This window comes from Haliotis cracherodii, unplaced genomic scaffold, assembly GCF_022045235.1.
Source record: "Haliotis cracherodii isolate W230 unplaced genomic scaffold, xgHalCrac1.p SCAF_5, whole genome shotgun sequence".
Classification (NCBI taxonomy): Eukaryota; Metazoa; Mollusca; class Gastropoda; order Lepetellida; family Haliotidae; genus Haliotis; species Haliotis cracherodii.
Window position 1 is genome coordinate 69,595,018 of NW_027266308.1, and position 22,457 is coordinate 69,617,474.

Genomic DNA, 22,457 nt, shown 5'->3' on the forward strand with positions numbered 1-22,457 from the left:
CTACACACACATCAAGGTTGATACCTACCCCGATTGGTATGCCCTGAAGACACTACACACACAGCAGGGTTGATACCTACACAGATTAGTATGTCCTGAAGACACTACACACACATCAAGGTTGATACCTACGCCGATTGGTATGCCCTGAAGACACTACACACACAGCAGGGTTGATACCTACACAGATTGGTATGTCCTGAAGACACTACACACATCAGGGTTGATACCTACACAGATTGGTATGCCCTGAAGACACTACACACACATCAAGGTTGATACCTACCCCGATTGGTATGCCCTGAAGACACTACACACACAGCAGGGTTGATACCTACACAGATTGGTATGTCCTGAAGACACTACACACATCAGGGTTGATGCCTACACAGATTGGTATGTCCTGAAGACACTACACACAGCCAGGGTTGATACCTACACAGATTGGTATGCCCTGAAGACACTACACAGACAGCCAGGGTTGATGCCCGTGACTAGGACACAAACAAGTTGTCATGTTCATGTCCTGACATGTGTTTACACGAGCACTTTTATTGACATTCTCATGTGGTAATACATGACATACTTTCACATTGAGTTCCAGGGTGATCCACATCATAAATACATGCATATATAACAAGTTGGATCACTGAAACATGCAATACTTTGACATCTACACAATAGTAATTATAGCATCTATTTTTTTCAATTCATGATGTACAAAATCTAGATTCTATACAAGTGAATAAAATTTATAGATTTTTTTAAAAACAAATTTCTAAAATACATGATAAGAAGTGAAAAGATCATCCAGAGCAACAACTTCATTGCTCGTAACCTTTAGCCAGCACAGGTCATCAGGGCAACATATTCCTTGGCTTGTCCTTCACAACCTTTAGCCAGCACAGGTCATCAGGGCAACATATTCCTAGGCTTCTCCTTCAAAACCCTTCACCAGCACAGGTCATCAGGGCAATATATTCCTTGGCTTGTCCTTATAACCCTTCACCAGCAAAGGTCATCAGGGCAACATATTCCTTGGCTTGTCCTTATAACCTTTCACCAGCAAAGGGGCCTGGAACCATATTATGTCCAGCTCGGGTGTAGGGGAAACAACTGTCTCAGAAGACCTACATGTCTCCATTTGACCATCTCTGCTGCATAAGGCATAGTCTGGGTTAGATGCACTGAGACAGTTGTTCAGAACACAGTCGTTCATGTCAGCATCAGACAGCACTGATGAGTCCAGGGGCTCAATTCCTGATATCTCAACTTCGCTCACATCACATGACAGGTCATGAGAACCCACGTGATGGTGTCTACATTTTATGTTGTACTCAAACTGTCGACCTCTGATGGGACGCTTAAACGTGGGCTTGGGCACAAACCACTGTATGCCGCTATCTCTGGGTGCATACAACAGCACAGCCATGTTTGTCGGTGAGATGGGTTTGACTCCTCCCAGCAAGTCGTGGGTGATGAGCTGACGGAAGAGAGACTTCACACTGGACCTGAGAGAGACTAGGTCAGCCTCTGGGGACAAAGGGGGCAGGTTGATAAGAAACGATTCTCTGGGACTGACGACGGTGCCGCCCATGGTGATGAGCACCTGTTTGACTTCTGGGCATGTGACAAAAGCAGCTTCCACCTGTTGCATCATCTCCATCACACAGGATATAAGACTCGTCTTCTTCTTGTCCTCCATGCTGCCATAGAAACATTTCCTCTTCTGTCTCACAGTAGACAGAACAGTCTGCAAGGAAAATCAAAATCCTACAATGAGACTCAAAACTAGCTGAAAATAGCTGTTACAAAAAATATTTATCACTAACATTTGATTGGCAAAATAAAGATTTGCATTAAATATTTTCATATTTTACTTGTGGTTAAGGAGGTATGGTGATTAGTTGCTGTAAAGAGACATTTTATTGGTTCACCACAGACAGGAACATGCTGGCAGTGCTGCCAGTGCTGGTAACAAATTGTGAAGTGATTTTGGAAAGACAATTACAGCACAGCTGCAACCTTCTGTGGCAAAACCAAACAGGTACATGACACCATTAGCTAATGCCAACACCCGGTGTCACATATATTGATCAGTTGAATTTGTAATATCATTACTGTTTCCTGTAGGAGGCTGGTAGTGGTAGTATTCGACTTGTCAAGTGCTTCTTTCTTCAAGTGATCGAACGGCATTGGTATCTGTTGTCTTTCGTACATAAAATACTTAAAAAGTTCATTGGCAATAACGGCCCTGACATTTGAATGTACGCCGGCATCAAAAATAATATCACAGGATTTAATTTGATCCTCGTATTTTTTTCTGTTTACAATGCCCGCCATGATGGCTCCGGATACCACTGGTATATTGTCTAATTTACGTCGTAGTTTCTGAACCAATAGATGCGTCGCGCAATGAATACGTTTTCACAGTTTATGTTACAACGGGAGATAATCATAAAATCAGTATTAACGAAGACCGCTTAAATTCTAGAACCTTTTACGTTTGCTTCACGCACTTCCAACCCAAAGTCAGTATAGCTGATAAGTGTCATTTAATTATTGATATTCAGCTGATAAATAACATCTAATCATTGCTATTCCACTGATCAATAGTATCAAATCATTGATGGAAACAGGTGCACTACGGCAAATCTCCGAACACGATTGAGTCATTTCAAAAGAAAAAGGAGTTTCCCTGATGGCCTGGTCCTGTTGGTCTGGACCTGATGGCCTGGACCTGATGTCCTGAGACCTGATGGCCTGGACCTGTTCAAGGCTGCAAGGCCAACATTTGATGTTACTTGTGTACACACTTCAGAGGTGAACATACACCCCAAGGGGCATACATTGCAATGAAGTAAGAAGGTGTTGAGGTCCCAATCATCTCGCCTTCCTCTAAATACACCAACGTAATGTTATGTAGAGAATAAAACACATTTGATGTTTGTTTTAGACTTAAAACCCTCATTCGAGGGGTAAAAATGAGAGACACGAGGTTTTATTCGGAGGATGGGGGTTTAAACCTTATTAACAAAACCTGAGGGGGAGTGTTTATCTGACTTATGAAGCGAAAGAAAAGTGTGAAACAATATTGATCGACACTTTAAAGTTTCAAACACACTTTACGTGAACAATAGGAAACGGACGTAAAATATCTGAGGCTGGCGTACATGTGTTTGAAAAAGAAATTCTTTGAAACATTGTGGTTTGTCGTCGGTGTCTCTGTTGTCCCTTGCTTCTATCATTAGGCAACTCACATGAAGGACGCAATATAGTGGCACTGAAACATAAAGAAGTCATGTGATTTAACATCATTCCACACATTTCCCTATTCATATTGTGTTCAAATGCAAAATATATCTCTATCGGTGGGCATTCTATAGAATATCCCTGGGACAGATGGACTTTCTGTAGAATAATCCTAGGACATGGGGACTTTCTGGTGAATATACCTGGGACAGAGAGACTTTCTGGTGAATATCCCTGGGATAGGGGGACTTTCTGCAGAATATACCTGGGACAGAGAGACTTTCGGCAGAATATACCTGGGACAGAGAGACTTTCTGGTGAATATCTCTGGAACAGGGGGACTTTCTGCAGAATATACCTGGGACAGAGAGACTTTCTGGTGAATATCCCTGGGATAGGGGACTTTCTGCAGAATATACCTGGGACAGAGAGACTTTCTGGTGAATATCCCTGGGATAGGGGGACTTTCTGCAGAATATACCTGGGACAGAGAGACTTTCTGTAGAATATACCTGGGACAGAGGGACTTTCTGTAGAATATAGCTGGGACAGAGAGACTTTCTGTAGAATATAGCAGGGACAGAGACTTTCTGTAGAATATAGTTGGGACAGAGAGACTTTCTGTAGAATGTAGCTGGGACAGAGAGACTTTCTGTAGAATATAGCTGGGACAGAGAGACTTTCTGTAGAATGTGGCTGGGACAGAGAGACTTTCAAAAGAAGATCTATGAGAAATGAAGACCCCGTAAAAGTAACAGGATGACGTCAAAGGGGTTTATACAAAAACTATTGTCCAACACACTTTATATTTTACCTCCAGCTCTGTTATTCGACGTCTTAAGATGTGTGTACAGTGTGTGGATTTTATGTATATGACACTGACATCCGTTGTGCATCGTTTACCCTATGGGAAATGTGTTCTTCCTCTGAAGTAGTACGCATAAGAACGCATTACTTGAACACGAAGTGTTGTACTACAATGCATGTATACATCCGCGCTACCCCGTGTCAGGATAATAAAAACACGGCTTCCCATAAAATCTTATCTTATGTCGACCTGAGTCGCTTTTTGAGTCCGTGAGGTGGGGCAGTGTCACCTGACCCCGTCACGGACCCGGGTCGACCCAACATTTTCGGGGTTAGGTGACGAAGCGTAACGCGCTATTGTCCTCCCCCACTGCTGGTTCTCGGCGGCATGTACACCGGCATGTACACCAGAGAACGGCAGCGTGCGTGAGGACGATGGACCGCTCAACACCAGGCAGTGTTGCGATGACCGGAGTGTGTGTTAACCAGAGCGGGGAACGTTATGCAACACGTGGGGTCAGTACATCCCGCGTGCTGGCCGCGCGCTGACCCAGCACCCTCGCTGACCACATCACAGACAGAGGCACGGTGTGTTATTGCGCTCAGGAAGATAAAAATCCCCATTACCAAAGCCGCTATGGCAGAAGTACTGTGTTAAATCCAACAAAAATGCAAATTATCGCGGTGCTTGGTCTCAAAAGGTTGCCGTGAAGGAAAAACGGTTAATGGGTTGACCATGTGTGTGTGTGTGTGTGTGTGTGTGTGTGTGTGTGTGTGTGTTTTATACCATCGCTTCTTTGATAATCTGCACGAATAACTCTGAATGAAAAACGTATTGTGAACTGTGAACATTATCGTGTTCATTTTGCAAAACTACGTCCAAATGAGCACAAACTAAACATTGAATTAGGAAGACTCTACAGACCTCCAGTGCCTTTAAATCAAAGGCTTTGTTCTAAAGATAGATATTACGCTGTACAAATCTAATCTTCAAATTTCTTCAATATAAGGTGCTAGAAAAAGATTTAATAATGTTAGGCAAATTGACGAAAATGATTCATTCTTATACATTTTAGCAAATAATGACTTGAACACCATAAATAATATCTGTCACCATGTTTCTAATTTCAGACAATAATATGCCAAATTACGTATCTAACGAGATTTATATGTATGTATGTGTATGTATGAACATATCTTATATTTTGTTTCTTTTTACATTTATAAATATTCTCTGGGGGCATGGGTGGCCCAGTCGTCTTAGGCGCCGCGATTCGCTGTGCAGAGTTGCGTCCCTTGGACACGCCAGAAACCTATGACTGTGGGTTCGAATCCCGGTTCGCCCCGATTATGTTTCTAGGTTTGTCAGCACCATACCCGTGCTCGTGGGTTTCACCGAAGTGGTAAACTTCTAAGACCTGCGTCACTTCGGGCTTTCCTCCCACATTAAGCTGAGACGCTGCGATATAACTGGACTACTGTTAAAAGCGGCGTTAAACCCAACTCACTCACTCACTATAAATATTCTCTAAATGTTATATGTATGTCTATGTCGACTGGTTGTGTGTATGTCGACAAGTGTGCCTCTGTTCCGCAATGGAATGGTTCTTGCAATAAATAGATCTTATGTTACTTGATAGTATTGACAATACACTAGGGAACCGCGTGGGTGCGGGAGTATTAGTAACTCAAAACATGCGTGTGTATAACTGTATAACTGTCAGATGGTGAACACCGAGCTGCAGGATGTAACCATGTACATTACAGCAGGCCACTGGGCTCCACTGGAAGTGTTAGACCGCCTCCGTGGTCTGGTGGTAGGAGCGTCCGCCTAATAACATTGCAACCGAACGAAGAATATTATCACGGACAAGATACAAGATATATTGCGCAAACCGTCCATGAGAAACAGTGACAATACTCTATAAACTATATAAACAGATACATAATAAGTCAGGATACCAATACAAAGTACCAATACAAAATATTATGTTATGACCTAGGATCATCTATAATAAGAACTTCAGATTTATTTGAAGTTGTATACATGAAAGCAGCTTGTGAGTTTATTCTCCTCTGAGATCACCCCCCCCCCCCCCCGACACACACACCACCACCAGCACCATCCCACCCACACACCACCCCCACCCACACACACACACCACCCACACACCCACCCCACCCCACACCCCACCACCACTACCACCACCCCACCACACACACACCACCACCACCATCACCACCACCAGTGAAGGAGTTATATGCTTCTCCTTTCCCCCCAAATTTCCCATCATGTGTGGAATAACTGTTCACAGAACCAGAATCAAGAACTTCTCTCGGAAACTTCACATCTAGAGGCGTTTCTGTCCTTGTGTGGGTCTGTGAGAGTTGTCAGTCATTCCAAAATATATGACAATATCACAGATCTGCCTCTTTCACAAAATATTTATTAAGAAAACGTCAGCATGTCTATCAGACCTATTTCCGCTGACCGTATCTACCACTTCCACATATGATACTATTTCATCCAAAATACTTCAGAATCCTCTTTGTCCTGATGAATTATAAAACAAAATCATGTTTGCCGTCTGCTAATTTGGACTGGAATAGGTTGAAGAATCAATATCGTCGCACGGAATAGTTCCCAGAATTTGTAAAATTACGATATGTTGCTAAATGTAATGTGCATAGATATTTTAATCATTGTTTAAATCATTTGATGATAGAATTAATCCAACTATTCACTGTAAAGCTTTACTCCACCGCAATGATTTAAAGGAACACAGGTTTTACATGTGTAATAATGACGATCCTACTTGCAGATGTCATCAGAACAAAGCCAGTTACCATTTATTTCCATGTTTTAATTATTGTGATATTAGATCAGCATGTTGTTTTTATGTCAAGGGCTTTAATATCAAGAGCGTGTTGTTCGATGATACTAATCATAAAATGATATTACTTTTAACATTATTGCTTCTCTGCATAACTATGTTATCCTCACAAATAGATTTAATAACCCGGGGAGCAAAGGAAACTATACCTCTCAGTCGATTTTATCATGGCTGATTTTCAGTTGAAAATAACTTAATTTAGCGATATTAATTCCAAACAATTAACTGTAAAGGCGCTTAGTCAGCAATAAAAGAATACGTTTCCATAGTTATATCTTAAAAATATAATTTGATTTAAAACTTTTAAAAATTAAAACACATAATTTTGCATAATACATAACTGCTGATTGTTATCTTAGACATCGTAACTTTAAAAATCAATAAATTTGCTTTTCTTCAGCACAAATTAACAACATTTCAAACTTGGTAAGAGTCATGTAATTGCAAATTTCTCCTACCCCAGTCTTCATTGAACCAATTTAGTTTTTACACAAAAATTACTAAGCCACAAATTAGTTTTAAACTGTTTCAGGAAAGAATGATAGTTAAATAGACACAATCAGATTTAGCAACAGATCTTTCAATTTTCAATTAGAGTGAGTGAGTGTGTGAGTGGTTTTACGCCGCTTTTAGCAACATTCCATCAATATTATGACGGGGGACACCAGAAATAGGCTTCACACATTGTGCCCATGTGGGGCATCGAAACCGGGTCTTCGGCGTAACGAGCGAACGCTTTAACCACTCGGCTACCCGACCGCCCCTTTCAGTTAGAGACAAAACAAAAGCTCGGTATACTTTCTTTTGCCCGTCAGTTTAGTATAATGTATTCTGTTACAAATGTCTGCTAAAATTGTCATTATCTTCAGGATTGCTGTTCTGTTCTATTTATGACCTATTTTGTACGGGAGAAGTCTTAACATAGGTTTTCACCCTTGTATGTTTGTCGACCAATCCCATACTTCACCATGGCAACAGTCACACGTGGTATATGTTTGATCATATAAACAAGTTGGCTGTAAGGGGTTTATGAAAGAGAGTCACAGGAAAAAACACGAAAAAGGGTCAGGAAAACTGGTCACAAATACATACAACTTACATTTATCAGCTAATTAAAAGACACATAAGTTTAGCGAGTGAAAATATACCATGTTTATATAATATTTTGCAAGACATTTGTACATGGCCTCAGATTCGGCCTGGTTAATCGAGTGAGAGTACACGGCCTGTCACTGAATAAAGAACATTGAAATGAACTTAAAGTGAAGTGAAGGAATGAGAAATATGGGATTGTTTGAGAAAGTTGTAAGTGACGACGATGTACTGAGCACATCGTGTCGGGGCTCTACATCCCGGAACGCTCCCATGGGGTTGGATGGCAGACACGACTGAATAAAGAACACTGAAATGAACTTAAAATGAAAGCGAATTTTAATAATAAAAGCAATGTATCGTAATGTACTTATGTACACATGAAGTACTCTCCACACCAACCCTTTACTGCATCGGAACACATGAAGTACTCTCCACACCAACCCTTTACTGCACCGTTAGATGGGAAGCACTCTCTACACCAACCCTTTACTGCACCGTTAGATGGGAAGCACTCTCCACACCAACCCTTTACTGCACCGGTACACATGAAGCACTCTCTACACCAACCCTTTACTGCACCGTTACACGTGAAGTACTCTCCAAACCAACCCTTTACTGCACCGTTACACGTGAAGTACTCTCCAAACCAACCCTTTACTGCACCGGTACACGTCAAGCACTCTCTACACCAACCCTTTTCTGCACCGTTAGATGTGAAGTACTCTCTACACCAACCCTTTACTGCACCGTTACACGTCAAGCACTCTCTACACCAACCCTTTTCTGCACCGTTAGATGTGAAGTACTCTCTACACCAACCCTTTACTGCACCGGTACACGTCAAGCACTCTCTACACCAACCCTTTTCTGCACCGTTAGATGTGAAGTACTCTCTACACCAACCCTTTACTGCACCGGTACACGTCAAGCACTCCCTACACCAACCCTTTACTGCACCGGTACACGTGAAGTACTCTCTACACCAACCCTTTACTGCACCGTTAGATGTGAAGTATTATCTACATCAACCCTTTACTGCACCGTTATATGTGAAGCACTCTCTACACCAACCTACTACTGTACCGTTAGATGTGAAACAGTCTCTACACCAACCCTTTACTGCACCGGTACACGTGAAGCACTCTCTACACCAACACTTTACTGCACCGTTATACGTGAAGCAGTCTCCACACCAACCATTTACTGCAGCATTAGATGTGAAGTACTCTCTACAGCAACTCTTTTCTGCATCGTTAGACGTGAAGCACTCCGACACCCCTATACCTTGCCTCGATATGTTATAAAGCGAACTGTTATAAAGTATTAAACATTAAAAATTAATTAATTCAGGCCAGTATTAGTCTTTTAAATGTTTATCTGTTTATAGGGGTGTCGGAGTGAGCGATATACCAGCGTCTGTAACATAATCAGAGCCCGGAAATCATCCATGCCAGCCAGCATTAGTCTTTTAAATGTTTATCTGTTTAATACTTTTTAATAGTTCGCTGTACATATACTTTAAAATACCATTCCGTGTCGTCACTGTGATAGTGTTCAATTTTCTACATGTTTTTACACGTGGTTATATCAAAAAGTGTCTTTTTTTTCTTATGTACATATTTTAATATCATATGTTGTTTTTTTATATTTTAGTGCTAATCTAATTTCCCTTGGGATAATAAAGTCCTAACTTATCTTATAGTAAGCCCCCCTTCCCACGGCACACGCACTCGCATATACACGCATACTCACCACGAGGTGCGTGCGATTTTTCGGAGCGTGACCTCTGTGTGACCCCGGATGGCGCAATGGTTGCGTCAGCTGGTCAATGATGATTTCATCCGATCACAGAGGAAAAGTCATTATAGAGGTCATGATGACCCGCAGCAGGAGGAGGGGGTTGTAACAGCCGCCAAGACTACACACGCATCAACCCCTAATAACGGGCACTTGAAATCCTACAACATTTTAATATTCTCTGCCTGATTTCATGATATCTTCAGAGAATAAGAGTTGTTTCACAATACACATGCAGCTTGTTTCAATGTGTCCGTGGGAATTTAAACAGGCTTTGATATGGAGTAGTAGTTACACGTGTATTTTTAATTACTTTAATCGGATTACACTTATTTGTAGGGATTATCACGTTAGATATACACTACACAGGTCTGCTGACAGACGGTAGGTCTCCCACGAGTTCCCTGTCATGGAGAGACCTGGGATTATCACGTTAGATATACACTACACAGGTCTGCTGACAGACGGTAGGTCTCCCATGAGTTCCCTGTCATAGAGAGACCTGGGATTATCACGTTAGATATACACTACACGGTCTCCCATGAGTTCCCTGTCATAGAGAGACCTGGGATTATCACGTTAGATATACACTACACGGTCTCCCATGAGTTCCCTGTCATGGAGAGACCTGGGATTATCACGTTAGATATACACTACACAGGGTCTCCCATGAGTTCCCTGTCATGGAGAGACCTGGGATTATCACGTTAGATATACACTACACGGTCTCCCATGAGTTTCCTGTCTTAGAGAGACCTGGGATTATCACGTTAGATATACACTACACAGGGTCTCCCATGAGTTCACTGTCATGGAGAGACCTGGGGTTAGGTATGAAGACTGGATATTATTTCAGCTCCCGCTGCAAAACCAGACATATCAAAACTATTAGCCTGAATATAATTTTTGTTTTAATTTGAAACCAAGCAACAATGTATTTTATTGTGGCAGGTATTTTTTCAACGGTAGGAAGCATAATTAATTATTCAAGCATTTTCTGGGCATTTTCTGGTCCCTACGAAGCTTTACGAAAACATAATGCACGGCGCAGATTTCTTTTGATTACAGTTCATTTCGTCTACAGTCAGTTCGACAACAGTCAGTTCGACAACAGTCAGTTCGACTACAGTCAGTTCGACTACAGTGGGTTCGACTACAGTCAGTTCGAGTACAGTCAGTTCGTCTACAGTCAGTTCGACAACAGTCAGTTCGACAACAGTCAGTTCGACAACAGTCATTTCGTCTACAGTCAGTTCGACAACAGTCAGTTCGACTACAGTCAGTTCGACAACAGTCAGTTCGACTACAGTGGGTTCGACTACAGTCAGTTCGAGTACAGTCAGTTCGTCTACAGTCAGTTCGACAACAGTCAGTTCGACTACAGTCAGTTCGACTATAGTCACTTCGTCTACAGTCAGTTCGACAACAGTCAGTTCGACTACAGTCAGTTCGACAACAGTCAGTTCGACTACAGTCAGTTCGACTACAGTCAGTTCGACTACAGTCAGTTCGACAACAGTCAGTTCGACTACAGTCAGTTCGACTATAGTCACTTCGTCTACAGTCAGTTCGACAACAGTCAGTTCGTCTACAGTCAGTTCGACTACAGTCAGTTCGACTACAGTCATTTCGTCTACAGTCAGTTCGACAACAGTCAGTTCGACTACAGTCAGTTCGACTACAGTGGGTTCGACTACAGTCAGTTCGTCTACAGTCAGTTCGACTATAGTCACTTCGTCTACAGTCAGTTCGTCTACAGTTAGTTCGACTACAGTGGGTTCGACTATAGTCACTTCGTCTACAGTCAGTTCGTCTACAGTCAGTTCGACTACAGTCAGTTCGTCTCCAGTCAGTTCGACTATAGTCACTTCGTCTCCAGTGGGTTCGTCTACAGTCACTTCGTCTACAGTCACTTCGTCTACAGTTAGTTCGACTACAGTCAGTTCGTCTACAGTCAGTTCGACTACAGTCACTTCGTCTACATTCAGTTCGTCTGCAGTCAGTTCGTCTACAGTCAGTTCGACTATAGTCAGTTCGACTACAGTCAGTTCGACTATAGTCACTTCGTCTACAGTCAGTTCGTCTAATGTCAGTTCGACTATAGTCAGTTCGTCTAATGTCAGTTCGACTATAGTCACTTCGTCTACAGTGGGTTCGTCTACAGTCAGTTCGACTACAGTCACTTCGTCTACAGTGGGTTCGACTACAGTGGCTTCGTCTACAGTCAGTTCGACTACAGTGATTGTCGTAAGGTGGAGTCAGTTAATCCTAGACTAACATATAAATCTTATACGCTTCTCTCCTCTAAAATTAAAACAAAGCTTTATTCTCATCCTAATTGCATGTGGAATAGAGTTAGCTAGAGCTAGCTGGAGCTGGCTAGACTTGCTTTTGTACATACATATAGATATAGATTGGTTTTGTTTGAATAAAATAAATATATTCCAATGAGGACGAACACAGGTCATTCTAAATGGCTTTAGATACAGACTAAATAATAAGAAGAACCCTTATCCGAGTCCTGCAGAACTTAGAAAAAGCTCAGCCGTGACGAGCAACCCATGCTTGTCGTAAAAGGCGACTATGCTTGTCGTAAAAGGCGACTTACAGGATCGGGTGGTCAGGCTCGCCGACTTGGTTGAAGTATGTCATCGTATTGCATAGATCAATGCTCTTGATATAAATCACTGGATTGTATGGTCCAGACTCGAATATTTACAGACCGCAGTCATAAAGCTGGAATATTGCTGAGTGCGGTGTTAAACAACAAACAAACAAAAAAAGCACAAAGGAACAAACTTGCCCTGCATCTTCACGTCTCCTGACCTCCTCCTCACAAGAGACCGGACAAGGAAATTGATCCAAGGTTACAGAGGCAGAGAGACCGGACAAGGAAACTGATCCAAGGTTACAGAGGCAGAGAGACCGGACAAGGAAACTGATCCAAGGTTACAGAGGCAGAGAGACCGGACAAGGAAACTGATCCAAGGTTACAGAGGCAGAGAGACCGGACAAGGAAACTGATCCAAGGTTACAGAGGCAGAGAGACCGGACAAGGAAACTGATCCAAGGTTACAGAGGCAGAGAGACCGGACAAGGAAACTGATCCAAGGTTACAGAGGCAGAGAGACCGGACAAGGAAATTGATCCAAGGTTACAGAGGCAGAGAGACCGGACAAGGAAACTGATCCAAGGTTACAGAGGCAGAGAGACCGGACAAGGAAACTGATCCAAGGTTACAGAGGCAGAGAGACCGGACAAGGAAACTGATCCAAGGTTACAGAGGCAGAGAGACCGGACAAGGAAACTGATCCAAGGTTACAGAGGCAGAGAGACCGGACAAGGAAACTGATCCAAGGTTACAGAGGCAGAGAGACCGGACAAGGAAACTGATCCAAGGTTACAGAGGCAGAGAGACCGGACAAGGAAACTGATCCAAGGTTACAGAGGCAGAGAGACCGGACAAGGAAACTGATCCAAGGTTACAGAGGCAGAGAGACCGGACAAGGAAACTGATCCAAGGTTACAGAGGCAGAGAGACCGGACAAGGAAACTGATCCAAGGTTACAGAGGCAGAGAGACCGGACAAGGAAACTGATCCAAGGTTACAGAGGCAGAGATACCGGACAAGGAAACTGATCCAAGGTTACAGAGGCAGAGACCGGACAAGGAAACTGATCCAAGGTTACAGAGGCAGAGAGACCGGACAAGGAAACTGATCCAAGGTTACAGAGGCAGAGAGACCGGACAAGGAAACTGATCCAAGGTTACAGAGGCAGAGAGACCGGACAAGGAAACTGATCCAAGGTTACAGAGGCAGAGAGACCGGACAAGGAAACTGATCCAAGGTTACAGAGGCAGAGAGACCGGACAAGGAAACTGATCCAAGGTTACAGAGGCAGAGAGACCGGACAAGGAAACTGATCCAAGGTTACAGAGGCAGAGAGACCGGACAAGGAAACTGATCCAAGGTTACAGAGGCAGAGAGACCGGACAAGGAAACTGATCCAAGGTTACAGAGGCAGAGAGACCGGACAAGGAAACTGATCCAAGGTTACAGAGGCAGAGAGACCGGACAAGGAAACTGATCCAAGGTTACAGAGGCAGAGACCGGACAAGGAAACTGATTCAAGGTTACAGAGGCAAAGAGACCTCTCAGAGAGAGGCGTGAAGTCCCCTTTGTAATTCCTAGATGACATTAGGTTCAACTTGATTTTAACTGTTGAACTGATACTATACTGTTCATCAGCTGCTGGAGTACATAACTCTTATAAGTGTTAAGGAATATTGCTTGTTGACTATACTATGATATGTTATATTAGGTCATTGTGTATAATAAATGTATTCACCTCTCTTATTCACGCGGACAGGTCTACCATGTTTCTGAATGGGTCAGCTTATTACCCCCTAATCATTGATGCATACCTTTGTTTAGATAACACTGTAGATGAAAGTGGGCGCCCCCATAATTACTTACTTACTTACTTTGGAGATTTAACGTGCGCTTTCCGACTGATGCGTATTTCGCACACGGGCCCGGCCAGGCCATTTAATGTGTTTCCGAAAGGGGCGATGGTGATCTGTGCAACCCAAGAGGGGGCTTTAGGGGTTGCCTATATAGAATTTGGGAATTTTGAGATTTGGAATAGATGCCGATGGGGTTGGGGAGGAGAACTAAGGGAGCTGGGTATGGTGGATGATTGTTTGTTTATGTGATTTTGATTTGGTAGGTTATTATGGTTTTAGATGCGTTTTATTAGTTCCGTTTTGATTAAGAATACGCCTAAGGCCTTGAAGTTTTCTAGTTTATTTTGTGGGTTTAGTATTGCTTCTAGAGTGAGAGCCTTGTTTAGATTGAGGGTGGTTTGTAATGCGGTTCGATGTGTTAGGTAGTGTGTGCAGTGGATGAGTGCGTGTTCTGGGGTTTCTGGTTGTTTGCAGTGTGGGCAGTTACCTGTAGTGTGTTTTTTAATTTTTTTTAGGTGGTTATTTAGGTTGGTGTGTCCTGTTTGGAGTTTAGTGATTACTCTGTCGATTTTTTTTGATGGATGGAGAATTTTTGGTTTGGTTAGTGGTTTGCTGAGCACTCTTTTGATTTGGCTGTTTGAGTTTAGATATAGGTTATGCCATTTTTTTGTGATTTTTTGTTTGTTTACACTTTTAATTTCTGATTTTGCGATGGGTAAGTTTAAGCTTATTTCTGGGATTTTGAGGGATAGTTTAGCTGCTTTATCGGCGTTTTCATTACCGTTTATTCCTATTTTTTGTTTTGGAGGGCTTGTAGTCCACTTAGGGAGTCAGTAAGTATTAGGATTTTTTGGTGGTTTTTGGATTCTTGATTGTGGAGGGCTGAGGCCATGCCCATTAGTTCTGCCGTGAATATTGATTGGTTATTTGGGAGTCGGAAGGATTGTGTGGTTTTAGTTGGTTGTGTGGTATGGACTCCGAAACCTGTGTGTTTGGAGGTCGGATCTGAGGATCCGTCCGTGTAAATGTGACACCAATTTGGCCAATTTTTGTGTATGTATGCTAGTGTGGTAGTTTTAGCTATGTTTGGGTCGGTTTGTTTATTTATTTGGCTAGCTAGTGTTGTGTCTATTTTGGGTATTTTAAGTTTAGGGGTGAAGATATTTGATTGTTTGCAGTTTTGTTTAAGATTTTTAATTTGGTGTTCATTGAGGTAGTTTGTTATTCTTTGGGATATTGGGGTAAGTAAGGGGTGTTAACGAGCTAGAGCTTGGTTTTTAGGGCTGATGTTTTGGTTTATTAAGTTTTGGATGAGAGGGTTTGATTGGGACGCGGCCCAGAAATTTAAGCTTAGCTGTTCCCTGCGTAGACTTAGAGGCATTTCTCCTGTTAAGGCCTGAAGTGAGGTGTAGGAGGTGCCATGTAATAAGTTTGAGAGCCTGATATTGTATTGAGTCAAGTTTTTTAGATAGAGAGTTGTTTAGGGTGTTGTATATGGCGCAGCCGTAGTCTAGTTTTGATCTAATTAGTGATAATTAGAGAGAGAGGAGAGTGTCTTTGGAGGCTCCCCAGTTAGAGCCAGTTAGGCATCTTAGGGTGTTTAGGTCTTTACTGCATTTAGTTGTTAGGTTTTGGATGTGAGCATCCCAGGTGAGATGTTCATCGAAAATAAGTCCTAAGAATTTGGTTTGTTTTTGAAATTTGATTGTTTGATTGTTTAGCTGGATGATTGGGGAGGCGGGTTTCATGTTTTTATGTTTGAATACTATTCCTGTTGTTTTTTCTGAGTTAAGGGAGAAGCCCCATTTGTCAGCCCATTGTTGTATTTTATTAAGAGATTTTTGGAGTAGATTTTTGGCCATTTTCATGCTTTTAGTGCGGATCCAGATGGCTCCATCATCCGCGAATTTTGATGTTTACTTTAGGGGATAGACCCTCGAATAGATCGTTTATCATTATATTGAAGAGGGTGGGGCTGAGGATACTGCCCTGTGGAGGGCCATTTTCTAGGGGACATTGGTCCGATAGAGTTTGGTCTATACCCACGGTTATTTTACGATTGTTTAGGAAGTCCTGGATGTAGTTTATTATCTGACGTTTGAGTCCTATTTTTTTAAGTTTTTGTATTAGCCCATCGTGCCATACCATGTCGAAAGCTTTAGAGAAGTCTAAGAAGATGCCTGTGGTATATTGTTTATTTAGTTGTCCTGTCTTAATATCTTGTTCTAGTCGGGCGAGGTTATCTAGGGTTGAGCGGCCAGGAGTGAAACCGCTTTGATCTGGGTTTATGATGTTATTTTGGGTTAAGTAATGTTGTAATCTATTTTTAGCCATTGATTCCATTACTTTACATAAGTTTGAAGTTAGGGATATTGGTCTATAGGAGTTAGCTTGATTAGCTGGTTTATTAGGTTTAGGGATTGGTATGACTAGGGCCTGTTTCCAGGGAAATAATGCACTCCATAATGCACGCTGGCAGTAAATATCTGGTGTAAAATGCAGGGGCTTGTTAATTTTGCATTCACAGAGATCACGTGTTGATATTACATTAATAAAGACCACGTGGTAACGTTACATTCACAGAGATCTCTTGCTGGTATTACGTTTATAGAGACCACGTGGTAACGTTACATTCATAGAGATCACGTGTTGGTATTACATTTATAGAGACCACGTGGTAACGTTACATTCACAGAGATCACGTGCTGGTATTACATTTATAGAGACCACGTGGTAACGTTACATTCACAGAGATCACGTGCTGGTATTACATTTATAGAGACCACGTGGTAACGTTACATTCATAGAGATCACTTGCTGGTATTACATTTAAAGAGACCACGTGGTAACGTTACATTCATAGAGATCACTTGCTGGTATTACATTTATAGAGACCACGTGGTAACGTTACATTCATAGAGATCACGTGTTGGTATTACATTTATAGAGACCACGTGGTAACGTTACATTCATAGAGATCACGTGCTGGTATTACATTTATAGAGACCACGTGGTAACGTTACATTCATAGAGATCACGTGTTGGTATTACATTTATAGAGACCACGTGGTAACGTTACATTCATAGAGATCACGTGCTGGTATTACATTTATAGAGACCACGTGGTAACGTTACATTCATAGAGACCACGTGGTAACGTTACATTCATAGAGATCACGTGTTGGTATTACATTTATAGAGACCACGTGGTAACGTTACATTCATAGAGATCACTTGCTGGTATTACATTTATAGAGACCACGTGGTAACGTTACATTCATAGAGATCACGTGCTGGTATTACATTTATAGAGACCACGTGGTAACGTTACATTCATAGAGACCACGTGGTAGCGTTACATTCATAGAGATCACGTGTTGGTATTACATTTATAGAGACCACGTGGTAACGTTACATTCATAGAGATCACGTGCTGGTATTACATTTATAGAGACCACGTGGTAACGTTACATTCATAGAGACCACGTGGTAACGTTACATTCATAGAGATCACGTGTTGGTATTACATTTATAGAGACCACGTGGTAACGTTACATTCATAGAGATCACGTGTTGGTATTACATTTATAGAGACCACGTGGTAACGTTACATTCATAGAGACCACGTGGTAACGTTACATTCATAGAGACCACGTGGTAACGTTACATTTATAGAGACCACGTGGTAACGTTACATTCATAGAGATCACGTGTTGGTATTACATTTATACAGACCACGTGGTAACGTTACATTCATAGAGATCACGTGCTGGTATTACATTTATAGAGACCACGTGGTAACGTTACATTCATAGAGATCACGTGTTGGTATTACATTTATAGAGACCACGTGGTAACGTTACATTCATAGAGACTAGATAGTAACACGTCATGCACAGTTTATTGGATTGAGACTCCTCAACAAAAGGCATACATTTCCTTTACAGTTATTAATTAATTCTATAGTCGTTTGGTTTCTTTAGCTGTTTCTTGTTTACGTGAGCGAGCCTGTGTAAGCGTGACGCAGTCAGTTGTGTCGCCAGGTGCGTTGTCTTGACCTCCCGTGCCAACCGCTGACCTTTCTGTGAGAGTAGACACGTAAGCATGTGAACATCATACAGTGCAATGTGAACATCAACCACAACATGTATTTCATAAAACAATCACCCCATTGTATGTTCAGCGGTAGCCCAATGCCTGAACAGTCTCAATGCCTGTAGATGTTTCTAGCAAATGCTAATATTATGGATATTTGAAAACGCAATAATGCGCAGACATTTTTTAACAGATGTGTGCGTGCGTGCGTGCATGATGTGTGTGGTATGACACATTGTGTTTCATACTGTGGAAGGTTCTGACGTCACCATGATATCAAGGTGTGGTATGACCCACACTGACTCACACATTGTGTTTCATACTGTGGAAGGTTCTGACGTCACCATGATATCAAGGTGTTTCTCAGACTTAAGTCAAACTTATCATGGTGGTTGATTTAGAAACCCAATTATTTTCCAACTCATCTCAGGGTTGGGATTTCATTTCTGACGAAGAATAAAGTTAATATTACGCTCTTCTAGTTTCTGCTGCCGACGGATTTGACATGATTATGACAGCCTGGTAAAGTGTTCCATATTTCATGACACTAATTATATTCATTTTTCATTCCCTAATGATGGGGAAATTGTGGCACCTCAGCGCGTGATGTGTCACAAGACTATTTCCAACAGGCACTTGTGTTCTCAGTCGCCCATTATAGAACACGCGTTATTCAATTTCCATCGAAATCATCGACATTTTCATCATTAAATTAAAGCTGACCAGGTCTATTGTGTTGGTGACACCTGCCGCTACTGACCAGTATGGATAGGCGACATCTGGCGACTCCAGCGCCAAATACGAGTGCCAGTAAAACACCCAGCTCTGCCCACGTCTCTTGTGCAATATGGCCGCTGTGGTCAGTTTTGGACGCCCCAGCTCAGCGACATTGTGTAAAGTGTCCATAACGACCAGCTGCCGCACTGCCCTAGCGCAACAATGCCGTCACGTTGCAGGGGACAGTTCAACTTTATCGAAAAATTACTGATATTTGCAATTAATTGTCGGCGGGGTAGTATTTCATTATGGATCCATATAACTATTTATCATCCAAAACTGGCTTCCACGAGAGTATGGCTACAATGAAATTGCATTACAATGCATTGCAGGCCATTGCGATGTCATCGGTTACCGTGACGTGATAATCAATGCCATCACTAATCTCTCCCCCGCTAAAGCTGGTTAGATGCACGTTTAACACTCAAGACACTAGTTCCTACTGTTGACAAACCGAACAGGATGAAAGCGTAATGCCACGTAGGCTGCGATATGTTGGATGGATGTGATGGTCCACGACAGACACCAATCACAGGGGACCGCAAAAATCTAGCCTCTGAAATTAATTATTTTACAGTTGTTAAATTATGATTATAAAATATAATAAAAAAGTGCCCTGAGATTTTCTTTATTTTCAGAAACTGCAGTAATCTAGACTTGCCAAATATTATAGACTTTGTGTGTTGGCGGTTAGGTGCCTCACTCTGGCAGTGTGGGTCTAAATCCCGAAGTGACTAAAATTAAAAGTACAAGACTCTGTACTTTATTAAGAAAGCATTATCCCAAACAGAACATGTGTTACATTTAACCACTTTCTAAACTGATATTGTTGTTCAAGGTTGTTGTTGTTGTTGTTGTTGTTAGTACGTGTTTGTTTCACAATTTGGCGAGCCTCAGTCCAGTGACTTGCTGAAAATTACGTTCGACTCTGGGGTACTCTACTCTAGAAGTGACTCTGGGGTACTCTACTCTAGAAGTGACTCTGGGGTACTCTACTCTAGAAGTGACTCTGGGGTACTCTACGCTAGAAGTGACTCTGGGGTACTCTACTCTAGAAGTGACTCTGGGGTACTCTAGAAGTGACTCTGGGGTACTCTACTCTAGAAGTGACTCTGGGGTACTCTACTCTAGAAGTGACTCTGGGGTACTCTACTCTAGAAGTGACTCTGGGGTACTCTACTCTAGAAGTGACTGTGGGGTACTCTACTCTAGGAGTGACTCTGGGGTACTCTAGAAGTGACTCTGGGGTACTCTACTCTAGAAGTGACTCTGGGGTACTCTACTCTAGAAGTGACTCTGGGGTACTCTACTCTAGAAGTGACTCTGGGGTACTCTACTCTAGAAGTGACTGTGGGGTACTCTACTCTAGGAGTGACTCTGGGGTACTCTACTCTAGAAGTGACTCTGGGGTACTCTACTCTAGAAGTGACTCTGGGGTACTCTACTCTAGGAGTGACTCTGGGGTACTCTACTCTAGAAGTGACTCTGGGGTACTCTACTCTAGAAGTGACTCTGGGGTACTCTACTCTAGAAGTGACTCTGGGGTACTCTACTCTAGAAGTGACTCTGAGGTACTCTACTCTAGAAGTGACTCTGGGGTACTCTACGCTAGAAGTGACTCTGGGGTACTCTACTCTAGAAGTGACTCTGGGGTACTCTACTCTAGAAGTGACTCTGTGGTACTCTACTCTAGAAGTGACTCTGGGGTACTCTACTCTAGAAGTGACTCTGGGGTACTCTACTCTAGGAGTGACTCTGGGGTACTCTACGCTAGAAGTGACTCTGGGGTACTCTACTCTAGAAGTGACTCTGGGGTACTCTACTCTAGAAGTGACTCTGGGGTACTCTACGCTAGAAGTGACTCTGGGGTACTCTACTCTAGGAGTGACTCTGGGGTACTCTACGCTAGAAGTGACTCTGGGGTACTCTACTCTAGAAGTGACTCTGGGGTACCCTACTCTAGAAGTGACTCTGGGGTACTCTACTCTAGAAGTGACTCTGGGGTACTCTAATTTAGAAGTGACTCTGGGGTACTCTAATTTAGAAGTCTAATTTACGTGAGTCCGCCAAGTAGAAGAATCTCCTCCCTCAGGACAACCGTTCCAGTTCACACAAGACATAATGCAACAGCTCCTGTACAGGAACGTGGATCCTAACCCATCAACCCTTTACGCCAATCTGACCCCATCTGAGGGTTTGATGGTAGACCAGGATTTGTTCTTCGAGAGAAAATGATATTTGGACAAGCAGGGGGACTACGTTTTAAAATAAATAATTAGATATTTTACACACAGGGAAGTTTCAATTATATGGTAGTGAAATTGGGTGGTGGGACATAAATTGTCGGGCAAAAGAAAGTAAACACTCATGTTTCATGGCTAAAATGAAACAAACATAAAATGGTAATTCGATGGTAATGTATTTGATACTGATATCAAAGGTCGTGTTTGGACCTTACGTTTGAAATGTTTCTGCCAGTGTTTTCAGACCAGCAACGTTTTGATAACGATTGTAATCATTTTTGTCAAATGTATACCTGCTTATTCAGTGTGGTTTTACGCCGCTTTTAGCAATATTCCCGCGGGGACGCCAAAAATTGGGCTTCACACATTGTACCCGAGTTGGGAATAGAACACGGGTCTTCGGCGTGACGAGCCAACGCTTTAACTACTATGCTATCCCACCGACCCTACACATAGAGAAGAACACTAAGTATATGGTAGCGGTGATTAGGCACGACCACCTGCTTGACCCAGGTGACGTAGCAATGCTTCTTTAAAGGTTTTGGCGATATGTGTGTGTGGGGGTGAAATGTAGATGAAGTAAACAAAGCTACGGTGGGTGTGTCCGTGGGAGAGAGTGCGTACCTGTGGGGAGCATGGGTGTGTGGGTGTGGGTGTGGGTGGGTGTGTGGGGGGGGTGTGGGTGTGGGTGGGGGGGGGGGGGGGGGGAGGGGGGAGGAGTGTATATAGATTTGGCTATGTGGGGTTAGGGGGGCTTGGAGATTTTGTGGAGGAGAAATTACGATGACCGCCTGTATGTTGGACAGCAAATTATGAATTATGTGAACGATTTTCTATGCGATTCTGCGAACTTTTCAATAATGTCGGTGTGTTTGCAATTACTGTGAGCGTCTTTGTCAGTGTGTCTACACTTACTGAGGTCGTCTTTGTAGGTGTGTTCACACTTACTGGTAACATCTATGTCAGTGTGTCTACACTTACTTGGGACGTCTATGTCGTTGTGTCTACACTTACTTGGGACGTCTATGTC

At 42.5% G+C, this 22,457-nt stretch overlaps 2 protein-coding genes across 2 annotated transcripts; one reads left to right on the forward strand and one right to left on the reverse strand.

Moving 5' to 3' along the window:
* Window positions 1–599: 599 nt before the first annotated feature.
* LOC139443514 (MAD2L1-binding protein-like) lies at window positions 600–2,348 on the reverse strand. The gene is made up of 2 exons (XM_071224503.1): window positions 2,122–2,348; window positions 600–1,753 (listed from the first exon to the last, which is right to left on the reverse strand). Exons 1-2 carry the CDS (start codon window positions 2,341–2,343, stop codon window positions 1,022–1,024), a joined length of 954 nt encoding a protein of 317 aa, XP_071080604.1. The 5' UTR covers window positions 2,344–2,348; the 3' UTR covers window positions 600–1,021.
* Window positions 2,349–9,848: 7,500 nt separating this feature from the next.
* LOC139443876 (coagulation factor V-like) lies at window positions 9,849–21,236 on the forward strand. The gene is made up of 6 exons (XM_071224767.1): window positions 9,849–9,950; window positions 10,934–11,138; window positions 11,170–11,292; window positions 11,650–11,768; window positions 20,049–20,241; window positions 20,419–21,236. The coding sequence occupies exons 1-6, from the start codon at window positions 9,849–9,851 to the stop codon at window positions 21,234–21,236; spliced, it is 1,560 nt and encodes a 519-aa protein (XP_071080868.1).
* Window positions 21,237–22,457: the final 1,221 nt, after the last annotated feature.